Here is a 16,419-nt window from a genome sequence, read left to right as displayed (position 1 = left end):
GCATTTCTGACAGTAATGCCATCTAGCAGACTTTAGCATCAAATTCAATTAGTTCTCAAGGTTGAAATGCATCATCTGAAAATATTATTTTAGGAAATATAGATATTCATCAATGCATGCACTGAAATGCATTCCCAAGTTCCATTGCAATGCAAGTACTTTAAAGAGAGTCTACAGCTATTGATAAAGTAACTATTACAGGACTAATTCAATTACATAGCACATATATATTTTTACATGGAAAATAATAAGAATTTTAGATTGTCATATTTATCACAATAAAGCTATGAAATTAGTGGTTGAGGTCTGCTGCCAAGCCTATAATATTTATGTGAAGATATGATTTGAATATTTCTAGAACTATACCTACAAAAGTTAAAACAACATCCATCTTGAAAATATAATTGTTTCTGTGATACTGTTATTAAAAACTTTCTTTGCAAGTCACATAGTGCATTGCACAATGAAGATGAACTATATCTTGGACTGGAACGTAACTTTTAATAGACATTTACAGATGCATATCAGAGATGTTGGCGTGATGTAATCATAAAAATGATAACTGTTATTGCCAATCAAAGCTTTAATCACAGATGAATTAATAGCTTACAAAGCTGTAAAATTAGATATTGTGGAAACAGGAACTTAATGGTAGCGGTTATGATGCAAGCATGGGAAGATTTAAAAACAATTATCCAATTTATGGGAGGGAAGTTTATGCAAGTTCATATAGAGGAATTCCTTCTGTATTCTATTCATGCATATATAAAGGAGGAATGCTAATACTGATGGTAGAACCAATAAAAATCAGCAATTATAAAGAACATAAAGTGACACAATCGAAAGCTTGTCCCAGCTTGCAAGTGCACACCACCGGACTCAGGAATATCTTCTCCCCTTCCATTATCAGGTTTCTGAATGGTCCTTCCATAAGCTAGGGTACCGTCTAACCCATTGCGGATATTGGACGTGGTCTCTGGAACTGATACGCTACAATATTGCTGCAAACAATATTCTGCACTGCGTATCTTCCCCTTTGCTCTATCTATTGTATTTAAGTTTGACCTGATTGTATTTATGTATACAATTATCTTATCTGTTTTGGATAGCATTCAAAATCTTTTAATTATAGCTCAGGACACATGGCAATATGAACCTAGAATAAACTTGAGCATGTATTTTGCTCATTTATGAAAATATTTCTGATAATTTCTGATAATATCAATTATGGCTTATATTCTTCAAAGAATTAAGAGAAATAGAAAGTAACCATGTTAAATAAAACGTTTTTTTTCTTCTAAAACGTCAGAAACCACTTTAGAAAAAGAAGGTATTGACTGAGATTCGTCATATAATTATCATCAGCAAAGATACAATTCTGGAGAAATCAAAGGGATTAAATCCCGATAAATCTCTTGGACCTGATACCCTGTATCTGAGACTTTTAAAAGTGGTGGTACAGAGACAGTGGCTACAATCTGATGATCTTCGAACATTCCTTAGATCCTGGAACAGCTACAGTAAATTGGAAAATGGCAAACATATCAATACTGAGACAAAACAGGGAAAAGGCCTAACATTAGCCGTCAGAAACGTGATTCAACACAGCATTAAGGATGCAATAATAAAGCACTGAAAAAATGATATGATTTGAAATGGTAAGGCATGGTTTTATGAAGGATGGATTTACTTGATGTACTTACTTTTTTGTAAGACGCAAGGGGCATTTAGTATCTTTGAAGGACTTTTTAGAAAGGTTGTTGCGTAAAATATTCACAGAATCTAGGGCATGACAGCAGCCCAGATGTTGCATTAGATAGAAAACATACAATGGGTAATAGGAATAAAATGATGTTTTTTTCAGGTTGGCAGGCTGTCACATGAGATACCATCGGAATCTACTTTGGGGCTTCCCTTGTTTATCAGTGTAGTTATGGTGTGAGAATAATGGTAAAATAAATTTGAGAAGAACATGGTCTACGAAAAGATTGGGACAGGTGAAATGAGTGGGCAAAGGGGTGGAAGGTGAAATATAAGATGAAAAAATATCAGGCTGTGAAAAGAAAATTCAAAATATTTTTTACATGGTGAGAATTTGTTTCTGTTATGAAAGGTTACATGGGGTAGCACAGTGGTGCAGGACTAGAGTTGCTGCCTTACAGCGCAAGAGACACGGGATCGATCCTGACTATGGGTGCTGTCTGTTTGGAGATTGTATGTTTTCCTTGTGACTGGGTGGGTTTTCTCCAGGTACTCCAGTTTCCTCCCACACCAAAGACGTACAGGTTTGTAGGTTTAAATTGTTCCTAGTGTATAGGAGAGTGCTGGTGTAGAGTGATCTCTGGTCGGTGCGGTCTCGGTGGCCCTGAGGGCCTGTTTCTGCTCTGAATCTCCAAAGAAACTGGTAAACATTCCTATCGAGGGATCTGTGTGTATTAGTTTAGGACCTGCAGAAAGTGAGCCTGCAAATACACCAAAGTGTTTAGAAGCAGTTTATTATCGCTTAGAGTTCAAAGATAAGCAAGTCCTGTTGTGATATATCAGCTCCATAGATGCTGCCTCACCTGCTGAGTTCCTCCAGCATTTTTGTCTACCTGTTGTGATATTGCAAGCTTTGGCAAGATTCAGGAGTTTATTGTCATACATACCATATAACCATATAACCATATAACAATTACAGCACGGAAACAGGCCATCTCGACCCCTCTAGTCCGTGCCGAACACATAGTCTCCCCTAGTCCCATATACCTGCGCTCAGACCATAACCCTCCATTCCTTTCCCATCCATATAACTATCCAATTTATTTTTAAGACCAATACCAGGGTGCAATGAAATTTCTTGTTCACATGAAAATCACAGAGTGAACAGTGTACATACAACAATAAATACATCGGCCAAGGTAAAGTAGCAAAGACGTAATGTAACGCGAAGTAGTGCAAAAACAATTAAAGTACAATAATGGCTAATGGAATAAGGTAAGAGTATGTGGCAGCACCTCAGGGAAGGGAGTGTGGAAGAGGTGGTTGGTTCAGGAGTATGATATCAGTGGGGAAGAAAGTGTTTTTAAATCTGGACACCGAGCCAAAAGATAGAACAGAAAAAAGGTAATGGCCAGGATAGCAGGCATCTATGACATGACTTCCAGCTTTCCTGATGCAAGTCATTGTGAAGAAGGACTTGATGGAAGACAGTGATAGATTGGGATACGTTCACCACTCTCTGCGGATTCAGGCTGTCATGAGCGGAGCAATTACGCTAGGGTTTTAGGGAGTGAACTCCAAAACCTTGGTCGTGGCCATCAATAGTGCACCAATTACTAAATTAGGAATGTGCAAAAGACAGAATTGTAGCAATGAAAGCTTTTAGGATTGGGTAATATTGCCGGAATGGAGGAGACTGTTGGCTGGTGGTGGGTGGGAGGGCAGAGTTGGGGTGAATGCAATGAAGCACTTGAAATCCAGAATTAAGATTTTACAAGGGAGGCATTGTCAGAGTTGCAGTTGAAATTGGTTAGTTAATTATAGCAGTTTAAGTGCAGTATGTGCAAGAAAATTTTGAGTGAGTACAAGGTTAGCTATGATATAAAAAACACAGGAGGTTCACTAGGAAATCATTGGAACTGTGAAATCTACAAGTAACAAAGATCAGAGCTGTATTATGTTATAAAAGTGGAAATAGACAGTTTGTCTTTGAGTATCCCTATTTGTTCCCCTCTTCACTTTATCTGATCTCAGATGAGTAAGGTTGTAAACTGACCTTATTCTATGTATTAGCACCCACACACTGCTTAAAATCCAATTTACCAATGTATTTAAGTGAAAAAATACATCAATTTAAATGGTGACACTTGTGGTCAGATGAACTTTACATTCAAATTGATCACCTTTTTGGATAATGATGCTTATTGTTACCATTGTTGCATTCTGGAACCTGGCATTTCAAGTAGCAAACTGTCATGCAGTTGATGTCTTTCTGGCACATCAATTCTAAATGTACTAAAATATTTCAAGTGACAATCAACTGCCCGGCCCGTTTGCGGAGCTCGGATTCAGCCTGCGGGACTTACCTACCATCACCCGGCGGGATCATAACATCGGAGGCTTGGATTGCCTCAGCGCAGAGGGAAAGCAAGGAGGAAAGAGACAATGACTTTGGGACTTTAAACTGTGTTGAGTGTTTGTTATTTATTCTATGTTATGACTGCAGGCTAAACCATATTGTTTGTTTTGTTTTTGTTTTTGTCTTTTGTTTTTACCTTGTTTGGGATGTGTTTACCTTGTGTGGGACTAAAGATGGAAATTAGCTACTGGCTACAATCTTGCATATTACATGCAAATGTTTATTAATATGCACTGTCCCTAATAAAATCAATTCAATTCAATTCAAATTCTGCTCTTTGCACAAGGTAACTAACGTCTCTCTGAAGCAGTAAATAACAAGGGAAGCAGTAAATAACAACGGCTTTGTCAGGTCAAAAAGAATTCTAAAAGGATGTTATCTAAGATATTTGTTCACAAACTATAGCTTGTGGACTCGGAATGGCCACATACACTCTGCAAAACAAGAGACCTACAACATTCATTGCATTTACAATTTCTCATCCTTTCTGCATATCCACTGTATTTCAGAATTACATTGTAAAATCTGTTACGGGTCACGTGAATGCTTCTTAAGAGCCAAACCACCAGCCCTCTTTCCATTAATTCAATATAATTTGTTTTGCACGATATCTACGTAAACCACACTTTATTTGGCTTTTCTATAAATGAAATGTTGCATACCATAAACAAAAGGAAAATAAAAAAACATGGATTCCAACCGAAAACTTCCTGTAGGAGGCAAACATTATCGCAGACTGGCTTGGTGCCAGCTAAATTCACGCCTTGTCTTTGCACAGATGCCAAAATATGGATCAGCCGTTCCTGAACCAATCAACTCACAATGAGTAATATGATTTCCCTATAGTTGTGATGTAACTAAGTTATTGTGAGAAACAGATTTGATAATTATTGAATATTAGTCTAAATGAAGTGGCTTTTTATAGACCATTGCAAAAAAAGACAAACTGTATGCCATCACCACTATTCATGTATAGCTAAATTTTCCATTTATACTGGAACCTTTCTGAAAGCAATTGGAGAAAAAATAGCATGTTATCTTTGCAGCTGCACCATTTCTGAACCACTAGCCTGGGGGTATTTGGGAGAACTGTCAGTTTGTTTATTATTCTGCTTCTTTTCATCTTCTCTCATACTTGCTTTTTTTCTCTGGTCAGTACAATTGGAAGAGCTCAATACCTTTAAAATTCGGGACATGACCATGCACCAAAACAGCTTATCAATGTACGCCCTGAGTCATAGACCCTTTGGGCCACCATGTCGATGTCGACCGTTTTGTTCATCTACACCCATTCCATTTTTCTGCATTAGATTTGTATCTTTCTATGCCTTGCCTATTCAAACACCTGCCTAAATGCCTCTTAAATAAAGTGATTGTATCTGCCTTCGCCACTGCCTCTGGCAACGAATTTCAGATATCAACCACTCTATATGAAAAACTCTTCCCACAGATCTCCTTTAAATCTCTTCCCTCTCATGTTAAACCTATGCCTTCTTGTTTATAATATCCTGCCATGAGAAAAAATGTAATCTACCTACCCTTTCCATGTCTCTCTTAATATTATACACCTCCATCATGTTACCCCTCAGATTCCTGAGAAAACAACCCAGTTTAATCAACCTCTCCTTATGACTAAAGGTATCCCATCCAACCAATGTCTTGATGAATATCCTCTTTACCATGTCCAGTGCAATCATATCATTGTTGTGGTGTGGCGGCTAGAACTGCACAAGGTACTCCAAATGTGGTTTACTTTATACTTTGTAAAAAAGTGCTTTAACAATATACTTTGCAAAAAATGACTAAAATCAAATAAATTGTTTCTAACTCGTAGAGCTATTTAATTATGAGGTTGAATTTCATCGCAAAAATAAATGTGAACCTATCAGTGCTACTCATTTTTATGCAGAAATCATTCAGCAACTTTTAGTGATGACATGTGCATAATTAAAAGCGAAAATCTAGGAGTTGTTCCTTGTAAGACTGAGGAAACTGTATTTCACCATATGAAACTCTGTTCAAATTTATCGAGTAGTCTTACATTAATGGTACTAGATACAAAGCGAACTTGACACAGAAAGTTAAATTAATTAATCTACCCCATGTATATTTATAACATCTTGATAAATTTTCATTGCCAATGAACTGAATGAGGATTGGAAATTAACGTCTCAAATGTGGACTCTTAGACCAAATTCTATTCACCATTAATGATTTATGAAAAAAGCTTTTACATCATATTTTTCTTTCTGTTTTTTTCATCTCCATTCTAGATATCCTTCTTGTAGCTTTGTTACTCTCCTCTACCTGCCTTACTGATGAATACACTATTTCAGTTTACACATTATTATTTAGTCTTTGCACTGCTCATGAACCTGATTGATGAAGGAGATTCATAATGCCTTTCCCAGTTCACCTAGTCCAAGGACTCTACATTTCACTTTGGATTCCGCATTGACAACAGCATACTTATTGGAATGTATATGAACAAATGTAAGGAGAAAAATCAACGCTCACTGCGAATCAATTCCCAATATTTCAAAAGTACATGCCATTACAAAATGTTGACAGAAATGTTAACATCTCTCCACTCCAGTCCTATTCTATGCTCTCACTGCAATGAAGTACTGACCTGGTGTTATTGTGTCTCCATTTCCATTGACAACAGGCGTTTCTTCTTCTTCTTCCTCTGCCTCAGGAGGAGCAATTTCAGCTTTTTCCATGTTACTTACTGACTTGTTTCTTTTCCTTTTGCCCTCTGAACTCGGTCTGGCACCAGGCAGAATCTGATCCGTTACATTTAACAACAGTGGAATTGGCTCTGCTGGGGGTTTTGGCGTGCCATAGTAATTGTCTGCAATAAAAGAACGGTAAATTCCTGTCAAGTGCCAAGCATCACATTTCAAAGATGCACAATAAAAGTGAAACATAAAGCACTCTAAGCAATTAAGTTTTTTCCTAGTTACTGTTGTAATGTAGAAGACACTGCAGCTGATTTCTACATAGTAAGCTTCTATTTTCAACAATGTAATGTAATGACCACGTAGACACAAGAGACTGTAGATGCTGGATCCATGTGCAAAAGGCAAGGTTCTGGAGGAACTCAGTGGGCCAGGCAGCTTCAGTGGAGTGAAATGGACAGATAATGTTATTTGTGTCGGGATCCTTCTTCAGACAAGAAAGGTCCCAAATTGAAATGCCATCTGACCATTTCTGTACAGTTTTGTACCACAATGCCAGAAGGCAGTTAACAGAATCTCCTCAGGGAGGTAAAGGCTTCTGAAGCAGGGAATGCAAATGATACTGGTGAAATATATTGCTATTCAATTCAATTTATTGTCATTTGGACCCCTTGAGGTCCAAACGAAATGCCGTTTCTGCAGCCATACATTACAAACAAATAGACCCAAGACACAACATAATTTACATAAACATCCATCACATTGCTGTGATGGAAGGCCAAAAAAACTTCTCTCTCCACTGCACTCTCCCCCCCGATGTCAAAGTTAAAGCCCCCGGCGGGCGATGGCGATTGTCCCGTGGCCATTAAAACCACGCCGGGTGATGCAAGGCCGCGCACCGGGTCTTGGTGTTAGAGCCCCCGGCGTGCGCTCGCAGAGACCCGCCGCCATTCCAAGCCGCGCGGGGCGGTGCTGTAAGGCCCCGCTCCAGGTGCTCTTCAACCCCGCAACTCGGGCGGGAGAAGTCGCCGCTGCGGAAGCCCCGAAAAGCGGTCTCCCTCCAGGGACCCGCGGGCTCCCGGTGTCGCCGCCCGCCAAACCCGCAGTTGCAGCCACCGAATCTCCGGGGGTCGGGCCGCAGCAGCGTCCACCACAGCTCCACCCGCTCTGGACTCGGCCAGCTCCGCGACGGTGAGGTGAGTAGTCGGCACCAGAGCCCCCGGTCTTCCTGTTGGAGGCCGCTCCTCGATGCAGCCCCAACGACAACGGAGACCCGACAAAGAAAAGGTCGGGTCTCCCGTGCAGGGAGAGATTTAAAAGTTACCCCCAACCCCCCCACACCACCCCCCCACACACATACCCCAACAAAAATAACAAAAACTACATAAAAACATAGACATAAAATAATAAAAACGCAGACAGACTGCAGAGGCCGCAGCTGACGAGAGTCGCGCCGGGGTGATTGTAAGAGAACGAGCAACCTTTGTGAAAGCCTCCAAATTTTGGAAACTTTGAACTGAAACCAAGTGACCCTTCGAGGAATAAAGGCACAAGACTAATTTATTGTTGTTCTCCTTTTATGATGGTGGATAATTTTTTTGATTTCTTCAATTTAACAGTAAGCTGTAATCAGCCTTATTACATAATAAGTCTCTCAGCAAAGGTAGCCTGGAAAGGTTACATTTCTGGGGGCAATGGTAAGTGCAGGTACTTATTTTGTTTGCTTGAGGTTTTTCTAGCAAATAAATAAAACGTAGAGCTTACAAAATTACAGGTTTTTATAGACACCATGTTCTTACAGACACCCTTGTCATCTTTCTTCCATCTATATACAGGTGCACAACCTTTTATCCGAAAGCCTTGGGACCAGACACTTCTCGGATTTCGGAATTTTTCGGATTTCGAAATGGAAGATTTTTAGCGTAGATTAGGTAGGTAACGCGGGCGGCTTGAAAAGTCTGGAGCGGCTGCCTCCTCCCCGGAGACCGGGGAATCATTGTAAATCATTGCTTAAATGTTAGTCAGTTAGTTTGGAGGAATTTTATGTGGTGGGGGGGGGGTGAAGGGGGAAACTTTAATTCTTAGTCCCCTACCTGGTCGGAGAGGCGGGGAGCGGGCAATGCCTTACCGGGTCGCCGTGCAGTATGCTCCGGAGCGCTGTGGCCGCCGACTCCCAACATCGCGGAGCTTGGAGGTTGGAGAAAGGTTGTAGCTCCGACCCCGGCAACTCTACCCCTGGCTGCGCGGCGCTCCAAATCCAGCGCCGCCCGCGGCCGGACGCCCGCAGCCCCAGCTCCGCGATGTTGGGAGTCGGCGGTCACAGCGCTCCGGAGCTTACCGCACGGCGACCCGGTAAGGCATTGTCCGCTCCCCGCTGGTATCCCAGCGCTGTGGCCGCCGACTCCCAACATCGCGGAGCTGGGGCTGCGGGCGTCCGGCCGCGGGCGGCGCTGGATTTGGAACGCCGCGCAGCCAGGGGTAGAGTTGCCGGGGTCTGAGCTACAACCGGCGCCGCCCGCGGCCGGACGCCCGCAGCCCCAGCTCCGCGATGTTGGGAGTCGGCAGCCACAGCGCTCCGGAGCTTACTGCACGGCGACCCGGTAAGGCATTGCCCGCTCCCCGCCTCTCCAACCACGTAGGGGACTAAGAATTAAAGTTCCCCCCCCCTTCACATAAAAGCCCTCCAAACTAACTGACTAACATTTAAGCAATGATTTACAGATGTTTAAGTGTCTCCCCGGTCTCCGGGGAGGAGGCAGCCGCTACAGTAGTACAGACCTGGATTGACCGTGGGTTGTTTCGGGTCAAGTTTGGCGCCAAACGCGAGCTTTGGTGTGCAGACGACATCCTGGAAAAAATGTCCGGTTTTCGGAGCTTTTCGGTTTCCGGAACTCCGGATAAAAGGTTGTGCACCTGTATTACTAAAACGCTCATCTTGTTTATTTCTACGTGTATGTGTGTGTGATCCTGAAATTATGCCAAAACGGTACACGATAGTGTTATAATTTTTGCACCACCTTACTCACAATTGTCCTGGGATGTGTTTTCATCAAGTTTAGTTCAGATTGATGTTATATTTTACGTTATTCACATTTTTAACATTACAAAATCCAGTTTGAGGAAGAATGACTTGAACACTGCAGTGGCAATTGCAGTGGCAGTTTACAGCTAATGACGGTCACAATAGGATCTCATTTGCAACAATGTTGCAATCACAGAGTCCTGGCAGAGGGAGGCTGAACAGGAGGGGGAGGGGTGCTGGGGGAGGCAGGGGAAGAATTGGAATTTTTTTAAAGTTCTGGCAGCAAGTGCTTGCATTTTTCTTTTAGTTTTAAAAGAGGGAGAATGAAGAGGAGGGGGGAGTGCTGGGGATAAGGGGAAATGAGCCGTCCCAGCGCAGATGGGGGCTATGGGTGAATGGTGGAACATTGCGTTGGGGGAACGGGTTGCATTGGGGGAACGGGTGAGTGGTGGAATATTGCATTGGGGGAACGGGTTGCGTTGGGGGACCAGACCTCCCGTGTGACAGGGAGCCAATGGGTCCCACTTGGTCTAGTGAACAATAAATCTGTGGATGTTAGAAATCTGAAATCATAACAGAAAATGCTGGAAACACTCAGCAGATGAGACAGCATGTGTGTAAAAAGAAAGAGTTTTGGGTCGAAGATATGTTGTTAGAATGAGTCTTTGACCTGAAAAGTCTAAGTGGTGCTGCTTCTGTGCAAAACTCTATTGCCTGATGTATTTCTGACAGATGTCTAATGTATTCCCTATTTCTGATCTGCTGAACCATTTTCTTCTTTGAGGAATGTTGGGTATGAAATATGATTAACATATTTAATGTCTTGCGCAATTGACACATGCGCAGGAGAGTCTCTAGGTGGCGCCTGAAATAAAGTAACTTGTAGTTTACCTCCGTGTCCGAGTATTATTTAAAGCCCGTTTACAGCACCAAATACACAACAGGGAATTTATTCAGAATGCTCTGACAACATAATTTTGAGAGGATCCTGCAGTAATTCCCTGGAGGTGTGGGTTACCCAATTCCAGTCTGGGTCAGTCCACTTGAGGTTTGTTTGTCAGAGATTATGTGTGTAGGGGAGCTATGTCCATCTCTTACTGAACATTTTTCTTTAGCCTTAGTATTATTAAAAGTAGGTTCTCTATAAGTAAACAGGACTACTTGTGATTCAGGCCACAGCAATAGAAAACATTCCTGGAAGCTAATTTTAGATATTACACTACTCTTAGTAAACTGAAAAACAGTACAATGGTGCACAAAATTCTCACATCAAAACAACTTGTTTTTTCACACTGGACATGTACATAATTGGTTAATGGAACTTTTAACTCTACAAAGCCATTTCATGGCACTAGACAGATGAATTGTTCAGCCAGCAACTTGATTTCATCAAGCTGGATTGGAGTGTCAGTTTGGATTTTTGCTGTCAAGTTTTTAGAAAGGAATTCAAAGCTGGTACCTTCTGCCTCAGAATGTTGGCCTGTTATGATTTGTAATTCTTTTTCACTGCAGAAGGAAAGATATCTTACTATAATTAGAGAGAATATACTTTGAAAATTATGTTGGTCTCCTAACCTTTAAAATTGGATATACTTGCTGTAGAGAGAGTGCACCAATTTGTTTCTGGAATAACAGCTCTGACATATGAGGAGAGACATAGGCTAGCCTCTATTCTCTGCCAGTGAAAACAAGGAGAGGTGACCTCTTTAAAAAAAAAAAGGATCATACAATAGGATAAGTACTGGAAGACATTTAGCCTAGCTGATGAGTCTAGAACGGGATCATAGTCTCTAAATGTCCGCCATTCCGTTTATCACTAAAATAAATAGACATTTTTTTGCTCAGAGAGTTGTAAATCTTTTGAAATGTCTACACTGGATGGCATTGAATACCTAATCGTTGATTGTGTTTGAAGGAAAGTTTGGCAGATTTCTAGAAAATTGTGTTAGAACAGAGCAGACTTGATTTGCTCAACAGTGGAGCAGACTTGCAATGGCTGACTGCTCCCATTTCTTATCTTCTTTTTATAATTGACATTTCTACCCTTTGAGCTACAGTCCATATTTAAGCCAAAACACATAATCAGGGAAGAAATAATGCAATTTGATTTATTGCTCTATTTATGATTTCTGTTTTAGCCATGAGACACCAAAATGCTAAACAAATGATTACCAAAGAACAAACAAAAAAAAAGATATTTTGTACTCAATTTCTACATTAAACCCCTCTAAAAGCTGCTGTGGTTTACACCAAACTCACAGCAGGGTTTCTTTCTTTATTAGCAATGGTGTGTGCAAACACAGAATGGCCCAAATTGTTACATTTGCATCATGACATATGATGATTGTTAGAAAACTAATACAGCATGATATAAATATTTAGTGTAAATAAAGACAATCTGGCAAGATCTATCGAATAATGTTTATTCTGTGCTTGCTGTTTTAATGCAATTTGCCAAGGACAAAGCAATCCTGAAGCAAAATGGTGCACATGTTAGAAATCAAAATGTTAAAAAAGAGGTAGGAAATACTCAGGTGACATCAATGGAGAGAAAAACAGGGTTAATGTTTCATATCAATTATCTTTAAGCAATCTTTTAGCACTGAATTTAAAATCCACTTTAAAGTATGATGCCAGTTTATTGGAGAACTAAAATCACAGTAATGGCCATCTCCAGCTGGCATTGACTACTTTCAACTCCCAAAACACACACTTTATTCTAAGCTCTGTCGTGTGTTGTAGATTACCACATGCACAGAGAAAATTATTTAAGGATATGCTCAAAGCTTCCGTGTACTATATACCCAAGTCCTGAAAATTTCTGGTCTATAATCAAAACAGAGAGAGTGTTTGAGAACCCTGTAAAAAAATAAAATGATTGATATCACCATAGTTTAATCGATAGTTCATCAGTTAACAGTGATGGTTGTAAGATCCATCCTTTTCCTATAACAGCAGGATGGATGCCTTAAGTCTTTTATTCATTCTTGGAATGAAGGCATCTGGAAAAAACAGCATTTATTTGGGGTGGAAGATTGCAACCTTCATGTGAGTGTTTCGACAAATGCAATCAACCCGGCGTGCACAATCAAATAAGATCAAATAGAACAAGTGGTCCTACAACTTTAGGCTGTGCACGCCATACGCAAGAAGAAGCAGCATTTATTTCACAACACAATCGTGTTGAACTCTTCTGTAACTACTGTGGCTCATATATTGGAGAGCTGTAGATCAGGATTTTAGTCCTCTCAAATGGAGGAATGTTCATATATTTTCAAGTCAGAATTATATGCATATAACCTGGAGATAAACTTAAAGATGTTGGTGTTTCCCTGTGTCTGTTCCTTGTCCTGCTAGCTGGTACAGGGTTAGAAGATGCTGTCAATGAAATCCTGATAAATTGTCACAAGACATCATCAGTGAAGCAATGCCACTCAAGAAGCTCCTTGACCTTGGATCACTCTCTTAGAAATAAGCTATTTGAGATGTAAAAGCGTTTGAACATTTCTAAAGGTGACATTTGCATAATTGGTGACTGTTGTGATACTAAGTAAACCATATATGTTCTTTAAAAGTGTATGATTCCACAAATAAACCTATGATCACCTATAAGCAATTCCTAGGTGATTAGATCAAGGGCCTGTCCCATTTGGTGATTTTTTTTGGCGACTGCCGGCATCATATCAGTGTTGCCATAAGATTTAGAACATTTCTAAATCCAACGGCGACAAACATTTTTTTGCAACACTTAAAAAAACACCGCGTGTCATACGTCATCATGCTGCGGTGACCCGATACGTCAGTCAATGATGCCGGCGGTTGCCGAAAAAAACGCCCAGGCCGTTCAGGTTTATTTGTGGAATTACAAACATTGTTTTAAGAACTAGGCAGCTGTTACAGATATCAAACTGTGACTACCAATGTTTTGTAAAAAAACAAGGGTGCAGGCATAAACAGGAGCTGCAGTTATGTGGGCTTATTGTCATTCAATTCATAGGCCGCGGAACCGGGAGGGCGGTAGCCCCCCCCCACTTTTTTGGTCACTGTACAGGGTGATTGCTGGTCGGTGCAGACTCAGTGGGCCGAAGGGCCTGTTGCCACACTGCATCTCTAAAGTCTAAAAGGTTGTAGTCTAAAGACCAAAGCGGGCCGGACTGATATGTGTAGGAAAGAACTGCAAATGCTGGTTTAAATCGAAGGTAGGCACAAAATGCTGGAATAACTCACCCTACAGGAAGGGTCTCGACCTGAAACGTCACCAGCTGGCTTCTCTCCAGAGATGCTGCCTGTCCCGCTGAGTTACTCCAGCATTTTGTGTCTACCGGAGTGATGTGTATCTGGGTGATATTATAGGGAGGGTTTGATCAGACAAAAGTTCCGCTGGGTGCTGACCTGGTTCGCTGCACGAACAGCAGCTTCTAGTTTACAGTGGTCATCCATTGACATTCCGGACTGCAGCTGCCACCGCTCGCACAAAGCAGCAATTCATTCATTCAAACGTTTGTTTTTCTTTTGCATCGTCGACAATCCAAGAACGATTGAGAAAACCAAGAATAACTCGTGGTTTGGGAGGTGCGACATATTCCCACTTAAGGAGCTGCCATACATTGGCAACGAGCAAGATATCGATGCAACCATTAGTGATCAACCGATTGCCCGCAGGCTGGCAAGGCCACTGTTTGGTGTTTAAATGTTTATTGTACATGATTGCTTCAAGTTGAGGATTGGGAGACCCGTTCACAGTCACTCGCAGCTTCGCCGTTATCGGTATCCCGGACATTGTCTCAGACCGCTGTCCTTCAGATACGGAGCATCCTGCTCACCTGTGTCCCAGAGCCGGAGCCCCGGTCGCCAACACACCCTCTCACCCAGATACCTGCCCTACAGATCGGGAGCGATCCTCAACCTCCCTTGAGCACTTCCCGCCGCTTCTCCCCTCTATTCCAGACTGGGATCCACGATGCTGGCCACACTCTCTACGCTAGACACCTGCCCCAGCTCCAGACACTGTGCCGGTGCCAGACCCCCTTGTCAGCCCGGTGAGACGTCTGGCGACCCCAGTTTGGGGTTTGCAGTTATACCTTGGTGTTTTATATGAGATTGATATGTGCCAGAGGATTACATACATCTGTTCTTGGTTTTGTCCCAATGGTTACTTGCCCATTCTACATGTTGTCAAGGAGGACATTTTGTCAAGTTGGTTTGTCAAGGAGGACTCTCTCTAGCTTCTACAGGTGCTGACCGGTTGCATCGTGGCTTGGTTCGGCAACTTGAGCGCCCTGGAGAGGACGAGACTACAAAATGTAGTAAACACTACCTAGTCCATCATCGGCTCTGACGTTTCTTCCATCGAGGGGATTTATCGAAGTCGCTGCCTCAAAAAGGCTGGCAGTATCATCAAAGACCCACACCATCCTGGCCACACACTCATCTCCCTGCTACCTTCAGGTAGAAGGTACAGGAGCCTGAAGACTGCAACGACCAGGTTCAGGAATAGCTACTTCCCCACAGCCATCAGGCTATTAAACCTGGCTCAGACAAAACTCTGAACATTAATAACCCATTATCTGTTATTTGCACTTTATCAGTTTACTTATTCATGTGTTTTGTAGTCAATGCCTACTATGTTCTGTGTGCTGAAGCAAAACAAGAATTTCATTGTCCTATCAGGGACACATGACAATAAACTCACTTGACTTGACTTGACTACATTTCCTAATGTTAATTCAATGCCAGTTGATAGCCTGACTCCACTCCAGATGTTCCATACTGATGCAGGCTCTTGATCCAAAATGTCAACAATTCCTTTCTCTCCACAAATGCTGGCAGAACCGTAAGTTCCTCAAGTAGTTTGTTTTTTGGTCCAGGTTACAGAGATCTTTCAATCTCTTCTCTCTACTGTATGAATATATTTAAATCCTATCAAAGGATTTCAGAGTCATCCTCATTTACAAGATACATGAATATCATGTCCAATCAACTCCATCAAATAATTTAACGTACTTATTGTGCTGGTGCAAAGTGTTGCCAGCTCATGGAAAAGTCAACAAGCATTAAAATCAAATTTGCCGGTCTCTTGGTAGTCACCTTGGCACCCCAGGAAGAAGGAAATCACTTGTAATGCATGCTGACAGTCTGATTGTGCTGATGCTATAGTGACACAATTAAGAATCACTGAATTAAATTATTTTAATTCATCTTCAAAGCAAGTGGAATAATGGGCTGTAATAGAAAATCCAAAATTGTGTGAACACTGGATACTTTCCAAATGTTATTACATACTAGACCACGTGCAGACCCGTTGGGTCTGTTCCCCCAACGTGCGGTTGTTGGGGGGGGGAGGCGGCACGCAGCGTCACACACACTAACTATCTCCCCCCCCGCACTCACGCTAATTACCCCCTTGATATTATATTAATATTATTAATTTGCTCCTTTTACCCCATAACCACCCTATCTACTGACGCATAGCCCCCAACTTGCAGTCACATCTAGAGAGGGGCGGGGGGCGGGCGGGGGTAGAGAGTGAGGGCAGAGAGAGAAGGGGCAGAGACAGAGAGAGAGACAGAGACACAGAGAGGGATAGGGGGGTGGAG

The 16,419-nt window shown here is 41.8% G+C and overlaps 1 protein-coding gene across 18 annotated transcripts in view; it reads right to left on the bottom strand.

The window, feature by feature from the left end:
* The window catches only part of magi2 (membrane associated guanylate kinase, WW and PDZ domain containing 2), a 407,390-nt gene that overhangs the window by 110,309 nt on the left and 280,662 nt on the right, over positions 1-16,419 (bottom strand). For all 18 annotated transcript variants that reach the window (XM_033039822.1, XM_033039820.1, XM_033039821.1 and 15 more), the window contains one exon: positions 6,753-6,974. In XM_033039822.1, the coding sequence (XP_032895713.1) occupies positions 6,753-6,974 (222 nt within the window). The remainder of the gene's footprint in view (positions 1-6,752; positions 6,975-16,419) is intronic.

This window comes from Amblyraja radiata, chromosome 21, assembly GCF_010909765.2.
Source record: "Amblyraja radiata isolate CabotCenter1 chromosome 21, sAmbRad1.1.pri, whole genome shotgun sequence".
In the NCBI taxonomy this organism is placed as follows: domain Eukaryota; kingdom Metazoa; phylum Chordata; class Chondrichthyes; order Rajiformes; family Rajidae; genus Amblyraja; species Amblyraja radiata.
This window is presented reverse-complemented; position numbering and strand designations above follow the sequence as displayed.